The sequence below is a fragment of the Siphateles boraxobius genome, unplaced genomic scaffold, assembly GCF_051911475.1.
Source record: "Siphateles boraxobius isolate OS27281-9 unplaced genomic scaffold, OSU_SipBor_1 81, whole genome shotgun sequence".
NCBI lineage: Eukaryota > Metazoa > Chordata > Actinopteri > Cypriniformes > Leuciscidae > Siphateles > Siphateles boraxobius.
Window position 1 is genome coordinate 1,423,934 of NW_027509210.1, and position 25,096 is coordinate 1,449,029.

The 25,096-nt window shown below is 37.3% G+C and overlaps 1 protein-coding gene across 2 annotated transcripts in view; it reads right to left on the reverse strand.

Moving 5' to 3' along the window:
• Nucleotides 1-25,096, reverse strand: part of LOC143730748 (NACHT, LRR and PYD domains-containing protein 12-like) — a 277,613-nt gene that overhangs the window by 200,062 nt on the left and 52,455 nt on the right. The window contains exons 17-19 of one of the 2 annotated variants that reach the window (XM_077221320.1): nucleotides 24,852-25,025; nucleotides 22,925-23,083; nucleotides 20,286-22,375 (exon numbers count right to left, since the gene is read on the reverse strand). The exons of the other annotated variant lie outside the window; for it this stretch is intronic. Of the exons in view, the coding sequence (XP_077077435.1) occupies nucleotides 22,372-22,375; nucleotides 22,925-23,083; nucleotides 24,852-25,025 (337 nt within the window). The 3' untranslated portion in view covers nucleotides 20,286-22,371. Of the gene's footprint in view, nucleotides 1-20,285; nucleotides 22,376-22,924; nucleotides 23,084-24,851; nucleotides 25,026-25,096 lie in introns of those variants that run through there. 2 annotated transcript variants of the gene reach the window in all.

Consider the following 25,096-nt stretch of genomic DNA (forward strand, 5'->3'; position numbering starts at 1 on the left):
AATCTATATTTGCTATGCTCCGATCACTGCTGAAGCTTATTCGGCACCCGTACATGTCCGCACTCGTTTGACTTTCGCCTGGCGTCTGGTGAAGTTTGAGTGCGCGTCTGAAAAGTCTCATGTTTTTTGTGGTCTTAAAGAGACAGTTCTGTGTTTTAAAAACGCAATTCTTGTAAAAAAAAAAAAAAAGAAAAGAGAGAGAGAGAGAGAGAGAGACAGCAGTTGTGAGAGGGGTGGCCAAAGGGGTGGCCTGTGTGTGTGTGTGTGTGTGTGTACGAGCCTCAGAGCCGGGATCAAATGACACTCTGCTTCCTTTTCACTACTGAATCCTCCTTCAAGCACTATTTCATGTTGCATGTTTGTATTGTTCTGTAATAGAAAATGTACGCTACGTTTCGTACGCTACATCTCGACCTGACGTTCTGGGTGCTTTAACGGGGGAGGGAACGTTTGGATCAGCCTCTTATGAAGACTTCAGATTATCATAACTCTGAATCAACACATTATTATCTATATAGGCTACCGTAATCATCATCAGGATCAGTTAATGTAATCATTGCATTAATGAGATAATTGTTTCTGCCTAAATAAATGTGACGGTAACTGTAACTGCATAACTGTATTATGGGGTGTGACGAGACACTTATCTCATGAGAACGAGACGAGACGAGATTTTTGCACAATATTTAATAGAAATCCTCAATGACAAAATTAATCACTGGAAAAATAGTCTGCAGGTGCATTTTGAAATGTTTTTTTAACTAATCTTATAATGAATGTCATTTCAGAGTATGATTTATCAAATGCATTGAAAGACAACAATTTACAAGCACTGTAAAGGTTTTGCCACAAGCTCGACTGACTGGCTTTTCTCCTGTAATATTTGAGTCTCTTCAGACCTTACTGTACATGAATTATGAGCTTCCACAACTTCTGATTGAGGTTATGTGAACTCCTATTTAACTCGTTATTGTGGCACATTTACCTCTTCAAAGACTGCAAGAATTAGTCGACCCTGTATACGGGAAGTGGTAACGTGGGTGTTAAAAACCACAGAACACAGATCATGTGCTTTCCTCATCACACTCAGACTAAAACCAATTGTTTATAATTATAATCAATTATAATCAATTGTTTGCTATATTTATTGTTTTATTTAAATCTGAACATTGCTGATTGTATTTAATTAAACTAATATGTGTATAGACCATTTACAGTTGGAACACTTTTGCTTTTTTACATTACCATATAAAACAAGGCAAGGCAAGTTTATTAATATAGCATATTTCAATGGTCATTCAAAGTGTTTTGCATGAAATTGATTTAAAAAATAATTACTTAAGCGCATAGGAAATAAGAAAAATAAAGAATAGGATATTGATTAAAACTGTATTGTATTAATGTATTAAACCAGTTCAAAAGAGGCACATCGATAAGATAAAGTGATACAGAGCTCATTCAGTGAATGCACTAAACACACTTTCCTCACATTCCTGTGTGTGTGTAAGAACAAGTTCCTCAGATCAGGTCTGATGTGTTTTACACACTTACTGGTAATGATAAGATGCACTTTGTGTTTATGACTGTAAATGTTCTGCTAGTGTAACAGTGGTTTCATGTTGTCTTTCTGACATCAACATTTACACAAGTTTACATATGTCACGTAACGCTGTAGTAAATCACACAACGAGGGAGAATTACAAATGAAGTGTTTAATAAATCCACAGGAGAAAGGCGAATCCACAGTAACACACCAGTTACACAGACGAGATCGCACACAGGGAGTGTGTACTAGATCTGATGAGATCAGTGATAAACGCACCGGTGAAGGACATTGATCATTACACAGACTGGAGAAAACTACGTCACAGGGAATGAAGCAGAAACACACGAGACAGAACACACACACAACAACACGTCTGGGGTTTGATTTTCCATAAATTTCCATAAGAGTGTACCAGTAAATCTCTGGGTTACAGTGCCATACATATATTGTGCTTTTGCTCTTTGCAGTTGTTTTTATCTCGGAGTTTTAGTATTACACATATTTAATTTGGTAATACTTTATTTTGGTCCACATTAAAAACATTGTACTAATAGCCTGTAAGTAACTGTGCAACTACTTTACTAACTCTCATTAGAGTATCTAATAGTTTAAATCTGCTGACACTTTATTGTGACGCTCCTCAACATCGACATGTATGTCATGCATGCAGTAAAAACAGTGATTACATCAATGATTACTGTACAACTGTCTCAGATTTATTCAGAAAAACATCTTCTATATATTAATACATTCATGCACATTCATCTCGTATGAAAACTGCTGGTGTTAACTCTGATCTTGTGTGTGTTAAAGAGTGTTAGTGACACCGACTGCTGCTTTCTACAAGAGAACTGTCAGTATTATTTCTACATCACTTCTACTCAGTTTGAACTCTATTCTGTATATAATCAGTGTCTCACATGCGCCCTCCAGTGGCAACAGGAAAGATTGAAATAACCCAAAAACACTGAGAAACTAGAACACAAACATCTGATCATCTTCATATACTGTAGTGAATATAGCAGATGAAATGACTGATGTGACACATCCAGACACCAGAGAAGATGAAAGATGATAGTAACAGTGTTTTATCATAAAGACTCAGTTTGGTTAATGCTGTTGAGTCTGACTCTCTCAGGATCTGTTTCTCTCCTCCATCAGTTTGTTTCTCGTCCTCTTTTTCTTTGTCATTTTCCTCTTTCTCTCTTGTCCTGATGTTTAATTCTCCTGCAGTTTGTGATGATCCACAGATCTTCTGCCATTAAACCATTTTTATGACGTGTTTATGATTTTTAAAAGGGGGTGTTTTTAATATGCTTTAAGACAAACCATGTGTAAATTCATAAGTCGACAGCATTGCTGAGTATTTTCTCCTTAAAACTGCAGTGAACCAAAGACAGTCTCAAAAACATGCTTTGAAATCGCTGGTGTTTCTGACGTCACAAACTACCTTGTAACCAATCAGATCAACGTGTGATCGTCAACGAGTGGATCTCTGAGTGAGTGAGTGAGTGGAGGCGGGGCTCATTTGCATATTCATAGAACCGCGTATACTAAATGAGGCAAAGGTGTCGAGTTACATTCAAGATATTTTAAGGCATGAGGAATTATTTTTCAAGGAAAAAACGTTTAAATAGTTCTGGAGATCAGGATGAATTTTAAGAGATACAATGATTGAGTGCAGGAGGACTTTAAACAAATAGACTTCAGATATCATGCAACTATATATAGGCCTATCTGAGCAAATGCACATATTGGCTGTAAACATTTGGGGATTATTATCCTCCAAATTATGCATTCAAATACACTTCTAGATGCATTATCATACAGAACATGAATAATTATTAGACAAGCTTATTTGACCAATTCCAAACCGTCCATCTTAATATTTACTCTCAGGACTGTATATAATCATCTATAGGTGATAACTTATCTAACTTATACAGAGGAAATTGACTAGTAAGTTCCATGACATTTTACACTGAATATTCATCTTTATTTTTAGTCAAATTAAATAAACACAGATTTTAAGGCTCTGTTGGTGTTTAAAGTGTTTCTTTTGTCCCTGAAATTCCCTCCACTAAGAGCTTGAACAACGTAACTTACCCTGAATATTTTAATTTATTTTAATCATCATTGTCCACCTTTTTTGAAAAGTGATTTACACTAATATGATTTCATGCACAAAGATTCAGATTCAACACTGAATCTAGTTCAGTTCTCTGATCCAAACATCTGAACTGATGTGAGCTCTGTGTTCACTGATATCAACATTCATAACAGTATTACTGATGATGATGATAATATGCAGAGATGTATGATCATCTGTTCAGTTCTGCAGTGGCTCATATGTTCCTCTAGATAGTCTAGTTTAGTTAGATAGTAGTTTAGTGCACTTTATTTAACGCTAATTAATCCTTTAAACAAAATCCATTTCACTTTCAGTTTGATCTTGTTTTTTTCTGTGTGTGATTTGCTTTTCTTTCTCAGAGCAGATGCAGAAATATTCAGCAATAAACGCTTTTTTCAATATAGATCACTCACATTTACATAAATCCCACAGACTAAATGTTCTTATAGGTCTAATGTTTATGATCTGTGAAAAACAACACTTGTGTCGCACCGCTCGTCCTGTAGAGTCTCTGGGAATGATGAATCTTTATCCAACATCTCTGTCCTGTTTGTGTCTGTTATTATTATTATTGCTTCATTAAAGTTTATTTTTCCATTTGTTCCAGGTCCTCACATCAGTTTCTGTCCATCAGCGGTTTATATTTCATCTGTCAATGTCTCTCAGTGAACGGCTCTCTACAGCTTCATCATGAGAGACTGAAGAAAGATTAAAGGATTATCTTTATAGATTAGACTAAATTATAGAGCGTTTAAGAATATGTTTAATATTCCTGTATAAATATGAAGAGTGTATAAAACACTCAGTTTGGTCTTCTTTGCTCCAGACTGTCCAGACGACGATTTCTCATGGATTTATTCTCTGATTCTTCAGATTGTGAGTTTTTCTCTTTGTTCTCCTGATTTTTGTTGTTCTGTTGTTTCTGAATCTTCATATTCGGTTCGTCACACATCATCAGTCCAGAGGGTCCTTTAACATTTACTGCTGGTAAAAAAACATGAAATCATCTTTATTTATTATTTATGTTGCTGCCATTAGATTGTCTAAATTTTAAGAACATATTCAGATAAAACATGTTTAACACAAGCAGACAGTCGAGTGTCAGTAGTTTAATTTCATTATCAAAACCATTATTCCAGAGAACTATTGTAAATAATGCATTATGAACAATTACCTCAAACTAAAACACATGTGAAACACACTTGCCCCGACCTGACATTTATCAAACTGCAATTACAAAAATATAATGCTACTAAAATTGTACTTCAGTATAATAATAACAAAGTATTCTTTAATACAGTTTAAATGAGCTTTTCTAATAAATGCATTTGTACTTTTGACTCAAAGCTTTTACTTGAGTAGTTATTGAAATAACTTTGTGAAAACTTCCCAGTGTGACAACTAGCCCCGGTCTCAAATAAATACAGTATAAACACAGAGCCACGATTACGGTGTACTGTCTTCATTGTACAGTAATTTCTTAACTTTTTCTGTATACACATGTTATTTAACACATGAAATGCTTTAAAGCTGACTTACATGAGATACAGGAGATCCACAACAGTCTGTATAATCACAGAGAATCTCCTTCTTCTGGACGATGGACTCAAACTGTGATCTTTATCTGTGTATTTCTGTGCAGTGTGTGTGTGTTTAAACCTGCAATATGGAGCAAGATTGTTCATGTTCAGCAGTTTTAGTTTCACTGCCAGAGTTACACCCTGAATACCAGACCTGACAACCTGAACATGATCATAAACCCAATCTTGGCATCGCTTCATTGGCTGCCAGTCAATTTAACATTATTTTATTAGTTCACAAGTGTCTGAATAACTTTAAACCCCTTTCTGATCTTCTATCTTCACACAATCCTTCTAGAGCTCTTAGATCAAGACCTTTATCTGTTCCTATACAGACTAAAGTAAGAGGAGATTGTGCATTTCTATTGTGTGATTCTTGCATTTCTACATTGGGGGGGGGGGGGGTGTATATAGAGGGTATATTGTTATTAAATATATTGTTTGTATACTAGGGTAGGCATTGTAAGATACTTGAAAGGAAGGGTCTGAACCGGCTTTGCGTTATCAGAATTTATTCAGCAAATGCGTTTCCATCTCCCATTAATCACATTTACTCTTTTTCGCACAAATCAAAAACGTAAAAACTTTTTTGCGAATTAAGGGATTTCTTTTCCTGAAATTTGGCATTTCCATCACTTGTTTTAGATGCGATTCTTCCGAATCTGCTTAAAAACAGGGTAATGGAAACAGTTGTAAGTGCTTAAACTGTAATGTGAAAGGATGCAGGCATTGGCTGGGAATAGTGTATGAGTTCCAGTATAGGGTTTGTAGTTCATAAAAATCACGAAATGCTCCTGAGAGATACAGGTGAAACTTTCCCACAGCAAAAACATCCGCCAAAGCTTCATTATCAATTATGGCATAATTCATCCATCAAGATCATGTGGCGGCTGCTGGTCTTTCAAAGAGGGGAGGCTCATTTTCGGCCTCCATCATAAAAATTGTCCAAAAAAAAATATTCACTCTTGATTCATACAAGTGTGGTGTGGAAAGAGTTTTTGTGTGCATTTAGTGTGGTGTGTAGAAAATGTGTAATTTATTTTGGGGTTTATTGTATTTATTCATTTGTTGTGTTTTTCTTTTGAAGTGTTATGTTACCCTCCATAGATGCTTGTACTGCCATCTCTCATGCGTATGTTTGGCCAGCTTTTGAGTGAAATCAAATGAGACCAGAATTCTTGTATTTAATAAAAGTGATTTTATAGAAATTCATTCATTTAATTGGGTAGTCGAGCGGGAAACCCTCTAGTGACTTAGGATCTCATACCCAAACAAAATTGTAGTGGCGTAGTCAAGAGCAGTTAAAAAAGCACTATTGCCTCATTACACAAGAAATAGGTTTCAGCAGTTTGTGTTTCGACTACACTTGCAAAATCCGCGATGGGACTGAGCTCGAACATCTTCAACGTCAGCGACTTTTTATAGTACAAAATCACTGTCAATCAAAAGGAGATGCAGTCTTTCGACAGACCGTCCAATCATCACGCAGAAGCCCAGAGTCCAGGCCCAGGGCATAATCACAGCATTTATCCAATCACCGTCTAGTTTCGACGCACTGAAAAAAACTGTTCAAAGCAGCGCCACTGAAGTCACCGGACGCTCGGCTTCAACAGGGAAATGCACTGTGACTCCGGGAATGAATGAGAAGGAGATTGAGTCAGCCGACCTGCTATATGGAGCTGATTCTGAACCAACTCGTCTTTGAGATGAACATGTTCTAACGCATTTTTAGTCAATAAAATGTTAAAACAACAGTACATATTTGACCATTAATTTTTTGACATTATTAAGCCGAGCTTCCCTTGAAGTCTTAAAGAAATCCCCACTGTGTGGATAAAGCCTGAAGCCCAAGGGTGAGGCGTCTCAGACACTGCCAAGCGTTTCTCTTCATTATAGTGAACCAGCACTTTATCCGTTTCAGCCTGAGCCTTTGTTCAACACTTCCACACATATTTCTCCTTTCACTGTAAGTTTGCCTGAGACTTTATAGACTTTATTATTCCACTGTCTGCATTTCATGTAGTCGAGAGGTCATGAGTTCTCACAATGCTCACTAGTCAAGCATGATGATCTTTTTTAACAATGGCAATGTGAACTTTTCTGAACGGGCTCATATTTTGTACAGTTGGTTTGATCACATCATTAGAAACAAGTGTGAACAATGTTGAGTCGTTGTGTGGCATTCGTGACGTTGTGGAGCGAGTCCTGAAGACCGACATGAAGACGAGATGCTGATCAGAATCAAGCTCTCACTCACTTTGATTTTGCAGTCTTACAGTTTTCATTGATCTTTTGTGCTTTTGCTGTTTGACGACTGCATTTTTACAGTAGAGCTCCAGCTAGACAGTGATATGAAGTGTTTCTCTGCAGTGATGAGATGTATTAAAGATGGCCACTGTTTCTGCTCTCGCTACAGATACTCGTTCTCGATTTATCAGCATCATCGATCTCTAAGATCTCTAAGATGAGCTTGTTCCTCCTCTGTGTGTCCTTTAAGAAACAGGTATAAGCTTCTTCATGATCACTTTGGGGAAGCGTCTCATTATAAGAGGCTTTAGTAGGAAGATCCTTTTTTGATATTAACATCAAGTTCATATGTGACACATGCGATCATACAAGAGCCTGATCGAGACGGTACGCAGCACAGCGCCTGAGGCAACGATCATCGTGTCTGGACCGCTTCCCACGTACCGACAAGGACAGGAAAGGTTCAGTAGATTATTTGCACTAAATGAATGGTTAATGTCATGGTGTAATGAACAGAAACTGCTCTTTGTAAATAATTGGAATCTGTTCTGGGAGCGACCTAGGCTCTACCGTGCTGATGGCCTGCACCCCAGCAGAATCGGAGCGGCTGTTCTGTCGGACAACATCTCCAAGACGTTACACACCGTATGACTAGAAAATCAAAGTCCAAATCACAGTCTTTGCTGTGCCAAATTAATTGAAATAAGTAGTGTAGAACATTATATAGAAACTGTGTCTATTCCTCGTTTAGTGAGGCCATATAATAAATCTACTGTAGGATCTAGGGAAAATCTTATTGTAATTAAACCTGAAAATCTAAATATCAGTGAACAAAAAACAATTTCTAAAACTAGGTCTTCTAAACATTAGATCGCTCACACCTAAGGCGGTTATTGTAAATGAAATGGTCACAGATAATAGCTTCGATGTACTTTGCCTTACTGAAACCTGGCTTAAACCAAATGATTATTTCGGTCTAAATGAGTCCACTCCACCAGGATACTGTTATAAGCATGAGCCCCGTCTGATCGGTCGTGGCGGTGGTGTTGCAACAATCTATAGAGATATTCTTAATGTTATTCAGGAAACAGGTCACAGGTTTAATTCATTTGAAGTACTTGTACTAAATATTACGCTCTTAGATGTAAGAAAGAAATCCCTATTATCTCTAGCCTTGGCTACTGTATATAGACCTCCAGGGCCCTATGCTGATTTCCTAAAAGAGTTTGCAGAGTTTCTCTCAGATCTATTGGTCAATACCGATAAAGCAATAATTGTTGGAGATTTTAACATACACGTAGATAACACAAATGATGCGTTAGGGACTGCGTTTACAGATTTATTAAACTCTTTTGGGGTCAAGCAAAACGTCAGTGGTCCCACTCACCGTCTAAATCATACACTAGACTTAATTATATCATATGGAACCAATCCAACTGATATAGATATTATACCGCAAAGTGACGATCTCACTGATCATCACATGGTAACTTGTATAATACGTACTGCTGAAATTTGTCATGTTGCGCCACGTTATCGACCAGGCAGAACAATCGTTCCAACCACTATAGATAGATTCTTAAATAGCTTACCTGATCTATCTCAGCTGCTCAGTGAACCCAAACAAACAGATGAACTAGAGGAAATGACTAGCAGTTTGAGCACCATTTTCTCTAGTACATTAGATATTGTTGCACCAATTAGATTAAAAAAGGTTAGAGAGAAAACTAAAGCACCTTGGTACAACAGTGCTACGCATGTTATCAAGAGAGAAACTCGTAACTTAGAGCGTAAATGGAAACAAACTAATTTAGAGGTCTTTAGATTCGCGTGGAAAGACAGTATGTCACGTTATAAAAAGGCTCTAAAAGCAGCCAGGGCTGAGCATCTCCGCAAACTAATAGAAAATAACCAAAATAATCCAAGGTTTTTATTTAACACCGTGGCTAGACTAACAAATATACAGACATCACCAGAGCAAAATATTCCGTTACAGTATAGTAGTAATGATTTTATGAACTACTTTAATGAGAAAATAGAAAGCATCCGTAACACAATTGTAAATGTACACTCTTTTATGGTGTCTTATGATTCAGCCTCAATTATCGCCCCTCTAGAACAACTACACCGCTTTACAACTATAGGACAGGAAGAGCTAAATAAACTTATCATTGCATCGAAACCAACAACATGTTTATTAGATCCAATACCCACTAAACTACTGAAAGAAGTGTTACCTGTAGTGGAAGAGCCTCTTCTCAATATTATTAACTCGTCTTTATTTTTAGGTCATGTTCCAAGAATATTCAAGCTGGCAGTAATAAAACCTCTCATTAAGAAACCGCAATTAGACCCAAATAACTTAGCAAATTACAGACCCATTTCAAATCTTCCATTTATGTCTAAAATACTAGAAAAAATTGTGTCCGCTCAATTGTGCTCTTTCTTGCAAGAAAATTAGATATATGAAAAATTCCAGTCAGGATTCAGACCGCATCATAGCACAGAAACTGCGCTAGTTAAAATTACAAATGATTTACTTTTAGCTTCTGACCAAGGCTGTATCTCAATACTAGTTCTACTCGATCTAAGCGCTGCGTTCGACACTATCGATCATAAAATACTCCTGGATCGACTACAAAACTACACTGGTGTTCAGGGACAGGCATTAAGCTGGTTTAGATCGTACTTATCAGACCGTTATCATTTTGTCTGTTTAAATGGGGAAAAATCAAAGATAACGTCAGTAGACTATGGAGTGGCGCAAGGATCGGTGTTAGGCCCTATGCTATTCTCAATATATATGCTGCCACTTGGTAATATTATAAGAAAACATGCAATTAATTTCCACTGTTATGCTGATGACACTCAATTATATATTTCATCACGGCCAGATGAAAACACTAACTTATCAAATTTGACAGAGTGTCTCAAAGATATAAAATGCTGGATGACACGTAATTTCCTGCTACTAAATTCAGATAAAACGGAGGTATTACTTATTGGTCCAAAAAACTACCCACAAACTCACTTACAATACAACTTTAATATAGAAGGATGTCCAGTTACTTTATCCACTACAGTAAAAGACCTGGGTGTTATACTAGACCGCAACTTGTCATTCGAAAATCATATTTCATATGTTACAAGAACAGCCTTTTTCCACCTTAGAAACATTACAAAGCTACGTAACATGCTATCTGTTTCTGATGCAGAAAAGTTAGTTCATGCATTTATGACCTCGAGACTAGATTATTGTAATGCTATATTAGCTGGCTGTCCTGCATCCTCAATAAACAAGCTACAGTTAGTGCAAAATGCAGCTGCTAGAGTTCTTACTAGGTCAAGAAAATATGATCATATAACACCAATTTTATCATCTCTACACTGGTTACCTATTAAGTTCCGTATCAATTACAAAGTACTATTACTGACCTATAAAGCCCTAAATGGTTTAGCTCCTGTGTATTTAATGGACCTTCTATCGCCCTACAATCCATCACGTTCTTTAAGATCACTAAATTCGAGGCTTCTGGTCATTCCTAGGATATCTAAGTCCACTAAAGGAGGAAGGGCGTTCTCACATTTAGCTCCAAAACTCTGGAATAGCCTTCCTGATATTGTTCGAAGCTCTGACTCGCTGTCCCAGTTTAAAACTAGATTAAAGACGCATCTCTTTAGCCAAGCATTTACATAATGCTTACCTTTTATACCACTGCTGAATAAGATCAAATGCATTTAATATTATAAAACTTGAGGAGTCTGTAGGTTATTTGTATAAGTTGCATAGTATTTACAGTCATTACGTTCCTGTGTATATTGCGTGAATGACGGGTGGTTGGGTAGATATTGTGTTTTGCGGTAGTTGGTATGCCATACGGAACCGTTGCCACTGAACCTGCATTAACGACGACAGTGGGGCTCGACAGCCTTAGTCAAACGGGTCGGCGCGTATGGTTGGGTTGCGGAGAGATTGTGAGATTGTGGTTGGGTCTCAGCAGCAGGAGGGATGTAGAGGTCAGTAAGCAGGGCTGAGTTGAGTGGGGGACGGAGGGGGGTGACTCTGGGACGCAAGAATCACTGTCTTCATGTTTTTTATCATTTACGCCCGTGTTATGGAAATCATTATGAACAGCAGCTACGCTAATTATTTTCCCTTTTTGCTTTTCTGCTGTTATCTCGGGACGCGAGTCCCGAGAAAAACGGCGTTCGTCAGCTCCAGTTTGTATCCAGCCTTTCACAGAGACTTCAGATACGCCAATCACAAAGCCTGTGAAGAGACGACTCAACACCGGCGAAATGGACCCTCTATGGTGGACGGCACTGATCCTCAACAACTCGTCTCAACACCGGCGTGATTACTTGGACTTCCAAAAGATGGAAATGGATAAATATTCTAAATGTTCCGATCCAATCTGACTTGTAATGCTGCCCGAATCATAAATCATGCACTGTTCCTTCGTTGGCCAGAGGAGAACTGGCCCTCCGACTGAGTCTGGTTTCTCCCAAGGTTTTTTTCTCCATTCTGTCACCTGATGGAGTTTTGGTTCCTTGCCACTGTTGAATTGGCTTTTGGCTTGCTTAGTTGGGGACATTTAATATTCAATAATATTATTGATCTGCCTTGCTTAAGGTGGACGTTGACTCAATTTTCTTTTAGAAACAAACTCTGTTATATTATTTTCATGTTATCACTGTGAAGCTGCTTTGATACAATCTGTATTGTAAAAAGCGCTATATAAATAAAGGTGACTTGACTTGACATGCAGGGGTGTGAAGTAACGAATTAAAAAATCACGTTACTGTAGTTAAGTAGTTTTTATAAGAAATTGTACTTTTTTAGGCTGGTTTAAAGATTGTGTAGGTTTTAGAAACAGTGTGTAATATTGTCTAAATACTTACTGTAGTTGGTGGTGTAGTCTCTCTGTCTTATTCCAATGCTTGATCTAAGAAGAGATTATGTAAACAAACTTCTAACGAATAAATGACGGTTTTATCACTTTACTTATTCCGAGGCTCTTTTACCTCTCATGCGTTTGAGTTTTAAACTAGCTGACAACATTAACACATACCAACAACAACAAACAGCAACGTCAGATGGTTTATTTCAACTACATTGAAATATGTGCTAATATCGCTAGCACGCTACGCTAATGGTGACCACCGGGCGACCCGCATACCGGCCCGGCCAATTCCTTTGGTTGCCAACAGTGTAGTGAGCGCAGAATGATCAGTTCTGAGCGTAAAGTGTTGACCCCACAGATACGGCCGACACTTTTCTACGGCCCAGACACAAGCCAACGCCTCCTTCTCGACCGTAGAGTATTTCCTTTCGGCTGCAGTAAGGGTTCTGGAAGCAAACGCTACAGTCCTTTCAACACGGTCTGGGTGTATTTGTGTCAAAACCCCACCCAAGCCATAGTCAGAAGCGTCAGTCGACACTATAGTGGGAAGGGACGGGTCAAACAACGCAAGCACTTGACTTCCAGAAAGCAGGTCTTTCAGCTCTTTGAAGCTGCGTTCAGCAGACACAGTCCAGGCAAACTTAATATCTGACGTATCTCTAAGTAGCGCACGCAACGGCTCAGCAACAGATGCAAAGTTCGGCAAAAACTTGCTGTACCATGAAATCAGTCCCAGAAATGAGCGCAAGGAAGCAACATCGTGCGGCGCAGGAGCCTCAATGATCGCAGACTTGTGTTCCTCATCTGGGAAAATTCCATGTTTGGAAACAACGTGTCCAAGGAACTTTAAGGATGACTGGCTGAACGTACACTTGTCCCGGTTCAGTTGTAGTCCTGCGTCTGACAAGCGCTGCATGACTGAGCGCAGCGTCGTATCGTGACTTTCCTGGGTGACACCATACACTATGATATCATCCAGGTAGTTCCTTACCCCGTGTATGCCTTTCAGGACAGTTTCCATCATCTTTTGAAACGCCGATGGCGCGGAAGCAAGGCCGTACGGAACCCGGCAGTACCTGAAGAGACCATCATGCGTAATAAAAGCTGTGATGTCCCGGCAGTCCTCGTGTAAGGTAAGCTGATGGTAAGCAGCCGCTAAATCAATTGTAGTGAACACTGATGAGCCGCTTAGTTCACTCAAAAGTTCATCTATATGTGGCAGAGGATGGCTGTCAACAATCAGGGCCTTGTTTGGCTCACGCAGATCAACACAGAGACGTATTTTACCTCCTTTCTTCGTGGTGACAACAATAGGTGAAATCCACGGGGAAGAATCGATTTTCTCAATTATGCCATTTTGCAATAACGAGTCTAGTTCTGCAGAAACAGCTTGTCGCACAGAGAATGGAAGTCAACGAAGCTTCTGTCGAACTGGAGTAGCGTCAGGTTTAACTGTAGGCTTATGAACAAACCCTTTCACGCTCCCCACAGAAGTAACTGGAGCAGGAATAGTTTCACCAACAACTGCATGTAGTTCGTCAGGCGCAGTAACAGTACCAAAATGAAAAGAACAGTTCAAAGCTCGAATTAAGTCCATGCCCATCAAAGCAGAGCCACCTTTCACAACGTAAAAACAAGCAGTGGTTACCTTTTTATTCAGTGAGACGTCCGCATGTAAGCATCCTAGCACAGGAATATCTTCTTTCAAGTACGTGACCAGTTTCACTTTAGGAGCGGTAAGAGAACAATCCGAAAAGTGTCGTTTGTACACGACTGCAGGCAGGATTGATACCGAAGAGCCCGTATCCACGACTAATTCAGTCTCAACGGAAGCACCATTTGGCGTCGTAACATGAACATTGCATAAAAGTTTGTCTGTAAAAGTATTCACTGTTTCAGTCAAAAGAATTACCACTTCAGGGACCACTTCCCGAACATCCTTAGAAGAACGGCAAACTTTAGAAAAATGTCCGGTCTTACCACAAGTACGGCATTTGGCTCGAGCGGCTGGGCAATCGGCAGCATTAGCCAGATGATTTGTAGCTCCGCAACGGTAACATGCGCGACTCACCCGCCGTGTAGTATCAGCCACAGGTTTTGCTCTGTTAGAATGTTCAGCACGCTTCTTCCGATGAAAGGGTTTAGAAGCCACGGCCTGAACTGAACTTTGTGCCGTGAGCATGTCCGAATTCGAGAGCGCTTGTTCCACCTGACACGCAATAACAATAGCCGTGTCCAGGGTCAGTGTTGGTTCCAGCAGGAGTCTGTCTCGCACTGCTGGGGCATACGATCGTTCGACCAGCTGATCGCGCAACATTTCACTCTCCAGAGCACCATAAGCACATGATGAAGATAATTCCCGCAAAGCAGACAGGAACTGTGAAATGGTCTCGTCAGCGCGTTGAGAACGCTGGCGAAAGCGATGTCGAGCGACCACAACATTCACCTTCGGAACAAAATGATCCTCCAATGCTGTCATTGCCTCTGCAAATGTAGTTCCAGTATTAGGCAACGTGTAAAACAGCCTCTGGCCTTCAGTACCCAAGCTGTGTAGTAGAATAGCACGTTTCCTGGCATCAGGCCATGAGTCTCCTGTAGCATTAATAGCAAGCAAGTAATTTTCGAACATTTTCCGCCAGGTAACAAAAGGAATCGCTGGCTCTCCATTGCATGGCAGAAAAGATGCAGGCGTAGGCACAGAAACCATCGTCGCCAATTTGTAGTGTTTTGTAGTATGAAGCACAAGACCAGAGTAATTCCTTCGAGGCTTTTTTATTCAACACATGTTCAACTGAACTCCACACACTGCTTCTTATTCTTTCTCAGTCGCACTTCAACACTTAAGCATTACACTGCCACCTTGTGGTTAACTATGAACATCACACAGTGTTACTTTAGAAAAACACTGATTTATGTCATATTTTTAGTTTTTTATGTTTGTAAGATAGATTATTTTCTCCAGTTTTTTGATAATGAATTTTTTTTCTTCAAATGAAACGGCCCTGATTCAGATCAAGATCTTCTGTACAGAGATTGAATTTAAAATCTTTCAGTAAATTTTTAAATAAGAAAAATGGTAACACTTTACTCTAGGGTTCCATTCGTCAACATTACATTACAGCATTTAATAATCTGTTGTGTTTCCTGGGACGTAAATCTTATTTTGCTTTTGTACATGTGATGTGAGTGAGATAAAGTATGTCAAGTGCTTGATGTTTTTCTAGTTTAAATCCTTTTGCATAAACTGTGAACATGTGTTTTTGGGTTTCCTGTTTCCAGCTGTTGCGGTATAGGTAAAAAGGTTCATGGCTTCTTCACACTGCAGATATCATGTGGTTTTGTGTGATGTTCATAGGCTTGTTCGACTTGAACTGGCATTGCAAAGACCGATTGGTTTATGCACTGCAAAAATGTTTGTCTTACTTAGTATTTTTGTCTTGTTTCCAGTCCAAATATCTAAAAATTCTTAAATCAAGATGCATTTACAAGATGAGTAAAATACCATAAAATTGTATGTCTTGTTTTCTGGGGGAATGTACAATTATGTGATTATGTGACATCAAAGAACAAAGTTTACAACAAGTGAGAACAAGTTGGACTCATCCCTACATCACACGGTTAAAGCCGAACAAGCCTCATGCCTTGTAAGTCATGTGATCATGCATGTACTCCCCTTGTCATGTGTCATATGTTGTCATTGGGTAATTGCGTTGATTATTGTGCACATGTCCCTTGTCTTGTCATTAGTAGTCCTTGTATATTTAAGCCCTCATGTTTGCCTTGGTTAAGTTAGGGATGTGCTGAACAAGGCTTTTACAACAAACTGCATTGGTGCTTCCAAGCTTTTGACACAGTGCTCTCCTTCACCATCTGGTGCTCAATAAATATTCCTACACCAACTGTGTCATTCTAATGTTTTGTTCATTGTAAGGTTTATTTGTGTATTTAATAAGCATATATGTCATCATTATCAATATGGTGGTGTGTGTGCAGAGAAAGAGTTTCCTAACTTCATTGTATTTCACACAATACAATCAATGACAATAAAGACTTTGTTTTTCATTATTCTTTGTATCAAACTAGTCTTTTCAGCTTCTAAATAGACCAGGGCCGTGCAGAGACCTCTGGAGGGGCAGGTGCTCAAAGTATAAAAGGGGGCACATGCGGAACAAGGCTTTAAATAGGGCTGTGCTCAAAATATCAATACAGTAATATATCAATACGGATGATTCTGTATTGATACAGTAGCAAATGCATTGATGCAGTTTTGAAAAAGAAACAGAACAGAAAAGACAAATTTTACGTTTAAAAGTTAAAAAAAATTATGAATGTGCAGTGTGCACCTATTAATAACTCTGGGATTAGAAACTGAAGTATCTTAAGTTGTCCCAACCTGATGGCTTTTTCTTCTCTGTTATACAGAATAATAAAGAACAGCTGTTATAGTAAACTGTGTAGGACAAAATCAACGTGGCCCATGTTTCGTATAGTATAGTTTTATTTAATGCCATATCAGCATCTATGGCTATTTTCATGGCATAAACTGATTTACACAAATACAAGAGTTACATTTATACAATGAAAATAAAAACAAAGCAAACAGAAACAGCAATTAATACTTTACAAGATTTTTAACATTAATGTGATACCTGTTCTGGTACATTCTTACTAAAGTCCTTAAGTGAGTTTGCTGCCTTTGCTGTTGTTGTTACTGCTGCTGCTACTGATACTGCTGGAGCTGATCTGAGACTGTAGACATTAAAACAAACATATAGAGATATATTAGCTGATTAAATCATTTTTATGTGACCATGACAAGATGTAAAGATTGCTGACAGTGTTTGGAACCTTCACTAGCTCACTGACCTGCTGTAACCCAGGCTGCTATAATATAATAATATAATAATAGTAGCCTATATAATAGTACTAGGGGAGACGCTTCACAAGCGGAGGCTTCTGCACACAAAACATAAGATATTTGTAAGCTAACGGTATGTGACAATAAGCCTAAACTCTTACCAGATTTGTGATGATATTTTTTATGGCACTATACGTTTTTTAAATAAATACTGTAATAATAATAATAATAATAGTTTAAAGTAAAAATAATAGTTTTTAGTCAAATAACATAAAAAGACCAGACCCCTCGACGCCCGTGAAACTTTTCTCCCTCAAACAGCAAGCTAACGTTACTTCTACAGCCTACACATAGCAATATAAACAGCATCTCAGCATGCTCTTCACGTCGTTCTTGTAAAATAATAATAATAATAAGTAAACAAACATCAAAATCACTTCGCTGAGAATAAAACACCACTTACCAGCAGCCGCAGAGTTGAAGATATCCTCTGGTAGTGCGCGTAGCCGCGCAAAATCAAAAAATGCGCGTGCAGCGTGAGGAATCGTCCCGGACGAGTTCGTCAGGTGAAAGGTCATCATGTGGGTCATTATATTTACGGCTAGATTATTATTCATTAATTTTACTAATAGTTAGATTAGGAAGGCATCCACAAAAGGGCCTTTAATTACAAAAAAAAGGCCTATGTGATTTTTTTTTATCACACCATTTGCATATTCTCTCCGCGCTGTCGCGCACATATTTTGAGAGTTGGCCAGCTAAATATAACAGGTGGTGTGCGTAATATAGGCAAAGGGAAGTTGTGAGAGCAGATGCCATGTAAATTATTATTTAATATGATATTAGTATTTCACGGCACGCAAATGTATGTGTACACAGAAGAAAGCGCTGTCTAGGCTCTGCCCTGGTATCTTTGTGTCGAGACATGCATTAGTTCATTCATTAGTTTCATGAGAAAGAGATTAAATGTAGATGCAATAAACTCTACATTTATAGAGTTTATTGAAAACTCTACAGAATAAGAAGATTTGATGACCGCACGGCTTGATCTTCAACTGACCAATCCCACAGTGTCCAACCCTTAATCTAGTAAAAAATCTTTCTTCCCTTCATTTCCTTCCAGTGATCCTCCTTGTCCCAACCTTTAGTTGTATGCTGTATAAATGTCTCCCTTTATCCTCTTCATCCCAACATCTCTTCCACTTTTCCATAAGTTTCATCCAGATTTGGGCCTTAGCTTCTGCTTTACTTATTGAAATTGACATTTCAACAACTTCCCTTTTACTGGCTTGTTTTGCCAAACCATCTACCATTTCATTTCCTTTAACGCCTATATGTGCTGGAACCCTTGTAAACTTTACCCTCATCCCCATTTGACATACCCGTGTGAGTGACATTCTAGTACCTCATATACCATGTCCTGACTTGATTGTGACTTGAATGATTGCAAACTCTTTAGAACTGCAAGCTGGAATTGAAAACATGTAAATGATGTTGCTCCATGTGTCAGTGACGTTACTATCATCATAAGGTCATGATTTCAGCTTTGAAACAGACGAAGAAATCAACATATTGTGGTGTTGAGCTGAGAAGGTTGTGGTCTGTTGTTCTTTAGCTTATATCTTTCAATGCAGGTTTATATTGTTTCAACAATTTTCGCCTGACCCCTGGGGGCTCCATATATTTCTGATAATATTTGTGGAAAAATATTACACTGATTTAATTCAGAATAAACTATAAATTGTACTAATTAAATAAAATTAAGCAAATTTTTATTACATTGAGTAAAATCAAAAAATGTCACAAAAGGTCAATGAATCCATATCATAAATGACAGCACAATGTAGCAGCTAAAGAAAATCCTCCACCAAATTGCCAGTAATCGGCTGGATCCCTGGTGAATCTGGAGGGGAAACAAGAAATTATTCACTGAAAAGTCGTTAAAAAGCAGGATTTAAAAAAAAAATTTACCATTCCTTTAAACAATCTTAAAATTGATTTTTAATTGTACAAACATTTGCCATTATAATAACATCCACACAACATGAACAGAGTACTGTCATCTTTGAGACTGTTGGTTATTACATAATTAAAAATGTAAACATACACTTAAAGCATGGCAATCCCATCAGAAAAATGTGTATCATAGTAAGGGAAGCACAAAAAAAAAGCCAATTGGTACACCAAAATCAAACCATCATATCATTTTACCTGTAGCCCATTAATGTTATGATATTTCATAATTTGTTATCACCATGTTATGACATGTCTGAGGGTCTTTCCCTTAATATTTTCCAGTGATTTAAATAAAGGACTGATGAAGGTTACATGAATAACCTTTCAGTGTGTCACTTCAGAAGAAGAAATCCAAAAGGACAAAAAGTTACTCAGACTTTCTATCAGTAAATGTCTTACTTTGATGATGAGAATCATACTTAATACTATATATATTAATCCCAGTGTAGGTTTTAGAAACAGTGGGTAATATTGACTAAATACTTACTGTAGTTGGTGGTGTAGTCTCTCTGTTGGGAGTTCTCCTCAAAAAAATCTTATTCCAATGCTTGATCTAAGAAGAGATTATGTAAACAAACTTCTAACGAATAAATGACGGTTTTATCACTTTACTTATTCCGAGGCTCTTTTACCTCTACTGCGTTTGAGTTTTAAACTAGCTGACAACATTAACACATACCAACAACAACAAACTGCAACGTCAGATGGTTTATTTCAACTACATTGAAATATGTGCTAATATCGCTAGCACGCTATGCTAATGGTGAAGCAGTACAAAACACACACAGAGGTAACTCATTTATCTTATGCAGGTTGCAGTAGGCCTATGTCCGTTACCCGTTTGTAAAACTCTGTGTGCAAGACAGTACAATTTTTAAGTTAATGATCTCCATTAACACGTGTTTATCCGCTTATAGCATTAACAGTAGCATTCAATGCATCCCAGACTGAAGTGAAGTCCCGCCTACTTGCCTGTCAATCATCCACTGAGCTGAAACAAATGAACTTGGTCAGTTACATGCAGCTTTTAATGAAAATAATCACCTGTACAGAAAACTCTGAGAAGCATCTACACAACACTTCTTCAGTAAACCCGATTATCCTGATTCAAACATAACGATTGTTTAGATTAAAATCCAAGTAAATCTATAAAAAATGCTGCACTTTAACCAAACCTCTTTCTGGAGACCTTGGCATTAGAGTATATTATTAGTATGTAATTATTTTTAAAAACTTACATTTAGATTTTGTATAGCTGATTCATTTAATAACAAATAATCTTGTTTATTTGTTTAAAGCAGAATAAGGTTCTTCATCTTCACCAGTTTTTCTTTTCATCAAATAACTCAACATAGCAACAACTTAATCACTTACATTCTATGAATCTAATGCACTTTATTTCTTTATCCACTCCTGGTTTTAATTTAGTTCTGTTAGTCACTATTGTCTTGTTAATAAAAAAGTAATTGTATTGCACCTGTGTCTTCCTTGTGTTGATAATGCAGTCAGACGCTCTACAAGTTATCCACTATCTCATAAATCCTTTAGATTGGCCGGCTGACAAACTCCCTCCAGTTTACATAATGTTCATTTATTCTGAAATCCTCCTTGATTGTACTTAGTTGTAAGTTAAGTTAATGCAAGTAGTTAAGGTGAACTTCCTTATCTGGAGCCTTGAGGTAAGTTATAACTGTTCATTGTGCTTAACTATAATCTCTCGATTTCCATTAAACACATGTTTATGAAGGTTATGAGGCAAATATTCCTCCTCAGATGTTTCTCCTCAGGACAGCTGGTCAAACTGAGCTCAACAGTCTTCAAGACTGAGGTTAACACTGTAAGTCTCGCAGTTTTAATGTAAAGTTGGTTGTTATACTAAATGAGAGTAATAACAAAATGAAAATTTCTGAAGCGGAGTGGCTTTCAAAAATGTATTGAAATGGGATTTACTCATTTTTTTTCCTACACAGTTTTTTTTTTAGACAAAGATTCTTATGAAAAGTATTGTTTCAGATGAGATGGAAAATATTTGAGAATAAATTGATTTGACAGTAAATACGAGAGCTGCTCATTGTTTATTAAAATGTAAGTATTAAACAATAAACTGGTATAAATATACCTTTTTTGAATATAAAGTTTTAATTTATCTATCAGTGTCAATACCGATTCAGTTGAGGTTAGTGCCTTTCTATAGAACACATTAAGACACAAACTTTTATCAGTGTGTTAATGTGCTGTGATGGTTTGGGGATCTTTTTGTTTGATTTTTGTTCAGGTTTGTGCTTTTATTTTCAAGTCTCCTTCCCTGTTTTAAAATAATTTATGTTCAGTTTAAATTATAGTCTTAGCATATAGCATATATGATCTTTACATTATTGGGGAAAAGAGAGCTCAGAATGCAAATAAACTGAGAAGTCGTTAAATCTTATTGTTTCCTGACTGTGTTTCCATTAACAGTTTTACACAAAATGTTAAAATGGCATTACATGCATTCAGAAAGATTCAGAAATTAATACATATAATGCACCAGCGGGTGGCACACGTGACTCTCGAGAGACCGCCCCCCCCCCAAACCCAAACCCAAACCTAAACCTGATTCTGACGTGAAGTTCGGGTTTTATGGAGGAAGGAATGCTCACTGCTGTGAAGGGAAGGAAGTTGCGCTAGAGAGAACGTGGCTAGTTAAAGTTTTACCTCAAATATCTTCTTTTTATAATCCTTGAAACACAAAATCAAAAATAAAATTAGATTAATATCACAGCCCTAAAGTGTAACCAGACTAAACTTTTGTTTAGTTCTCTCTGCCATTACTATCACTACTCTCTCTCTCTCTCTCACACTCTCTCTCTCTCTCACACTCTCTCTCTCTCTCTCTCACTCTCTCTCTCTCTCTGATTGCGAATAGTTTAACGTTCAATATCACTTGAAACATTTGAGTGCTAAATTTGGCAATGACAGTTATGATTAGCAATATTTTAATTGCTTCAATATGGATGAGTTAAATTCCAATATCATCATGATTGTCTTATACTAAAGATTTCTTTATTCTTGCTTCATCTCAGCTCTGATCAAGATCTTCTCAATCCATTTCACCTGTAAATAAAATAAAATTATCATTTGTAAGAGTACTAAACCAACAATAATCATTCAATATCACTTAAGTGTACATGTATATTTCTAATAATGCTGTTTACATTACTAGTGAGTAATACATAAGAGCTAGTATGATAAACTTTACATTTGTGGACGCAGCGTGGTTTAAATTTGCTATTAAATACATGCATTTCTGTATTATCACTTTGAATTCATAAGATGTGGGTTTTAAATGATCTCGCCAAATCTAAGTCGCAACTACTTGTCTGGTCTGCATAATACTGCCTTTTTAGTCGTTTTTTTACCTTACTAGAAGTTATGAAGCACATCATGAGAGAGCATTATGTTTTTTTGAGCTTTCTTGGCAGGAGACTGTGTGATTGACCAGTGATTTTGAATTAGCTGTGGCTTGTGCTTAACTGGTTTTCAATCAATTTAAATTTTGCCCACATGGTTTCAATAAAACTTAATTATATTTTCCTTGCACAAATATTGAAAGACTGTCAGAGATAAATGAAAGTATCTTTAACATCACTGATGTTTACTCACCTCAGTGTACAGTTTGAGTCTCGTAACACGTCTCTGAGCGGCTGTGAGTCTCTGATCATATTGTCGCTCAGATCAAGCTCTTTTAAAAACTGCAGTGCATTTGAGTTTGTCAAAGCCTCAGTTAAAGCAGAAACATCTGTAATGCCACAGTCGTTTAGTCTAGAACGAGAGAAACAGACAGAGATCATCTTACTTTCACCAGATCACAAAACACGACTAAGGTGAATTATTTTCCACAAATACACTGTAAACAGTCTTTTCAGGAGAGACTGAGAATAAAGTGTCTTGGTTTAAACTTATTGAACACTTTGTTGAAGTGTTTGTTAAAGAGATTCACCTCACAAGGTTACAGTTGGTTTATAGATTATGTTATGGTTTATTGTTTAAAAAGTTTTTCACCAACACATATTGTTTTGCTTCAGAAGACTTTAATTTATCAACTGGGGTCGTATGGATAACGGCTGTGTTTGCTTTGTGTGGTTTATCAAGAATCATCTTTGGAGGTCCAGTACACTTGTATAGACTCATAGAGACAGATTATTAATCTAAAAATCTTGAGTTCATCTGGAGAAACTAATAAATCTGAAATGGCATGAGGGTGTGTAAATGATAACATTTTCAGTTTTGGGTTGAGTATCTCTTTATCACTACACTTTTATCCCTCTAGTGGTGAAAAATAAAACTAACTACTGGAGTTACTTTTCTCTGAATTTTAAAGGTAAGACTATTTGGATGACATATTATAGTTTCAGAGGAGTTGTTAAACAGAATTATGTAACTTAATTAAACAAAAATAAGTCTTATAAGGGTCAATTTTTTTTTTAAAACATGCTCTACCAAACAGTTGAGTTGTCCTTTTATGGTAGTGTTGGTAAAATTAGCTAATGTTGGTAAAATTAGCTATTTACAATGAACAAAAGGGTTAGTGTTGTTGAAATGATTCATTTTAATATTATTCAATTACATATTTGATGAAAAATATTTGATCAATATCATTTTTTCACCATTTCTGTACTGTATTACAGATTATTCTTTTATTATGAACAGACGTCTCAACCGTTTGGTAGAGGATTGTATCTAAAATACTGTAGGGTCTAATTAAAAATTTTTTTTTTGATTGTTGTTATTGTTATCATAATTGAATAAAAAATGCAAAGAAATAATTTTTCCTTTGCTTTTTTCATGGTGTTTGCGTTCACACAGAAGGTGTTCTGCCAATTTTCCGGCAATTTCCCGGGATCAACGTGCTGTGTGAAAAGGGCTTTTGTGTGTATGATGCAAGTAATTTCCAAAGAAATCCATACAAACAGCTCTAACATACAGTTCAATATTACAGGGTTATCAAAGTGTATTAGGTTTGTGTAGCCACGGTTTGGAGGAGAGCTTTTTGCACTCTCAGAATAATAACGTGCTATTTTTAAAATTAATTAAAAAAAAAAATGCAGCTTTAAACATGTTGATTCTTTTAGTCGTTTTGATCTCAGGTGGTACAAAGCACAACCAGGCCTGGATATATGGGGTTTTGAGCAGCTGTTGATCTCTAAACTAGACAGAGCACTTCAAGCTCCTCTAAACAGACGAGAAGAGTTTTGAAATAGACTAAATTGCTACAGATGTATAAATGTATTTATTTGGATTTTAAAAGTTTGAAATGTTACTATTGTGGTGTGTGTGTGTGTGTGTGTGTGTGTGTGTGTGTGTGTGTGTGTGTGTGTGTGTGTGTGTGTGTGTGTGTGTGTGTGTGTGTGTGTGTTATTAGATTCCACAAATCTGCAAAAGGAAAGAGTCAAATAACTGATGTGGGTCTCATAAGCAAGTGATTCTGAACTACAGGAATATTAATATTAAACAAAATATGATATCCAAAATGTGGTTTATGTCCATAAGAGAAGTTTGAGAACCACTGATGTATGTGAATGTTACTGACCTCAATTTCTCCAGTTTACAGAGTGAATCCTTGAATATGTCACATAAGTGATTCACTCCTGTGTTTTCTATTTTATTATTCCCGAGGTTCAGATATCTCAGGTGTGATGGGTTTGATTTCAGAGCTGAAGTCAGGATGAGACTCTGTTTCTCTGTAATACTGCATTTCCACAGACTGAAGACAGAAAGAGAAAAGACTGAAATGCTACATCAGGCACTTAGTTTAATTCCCATACTCTGTTTTTA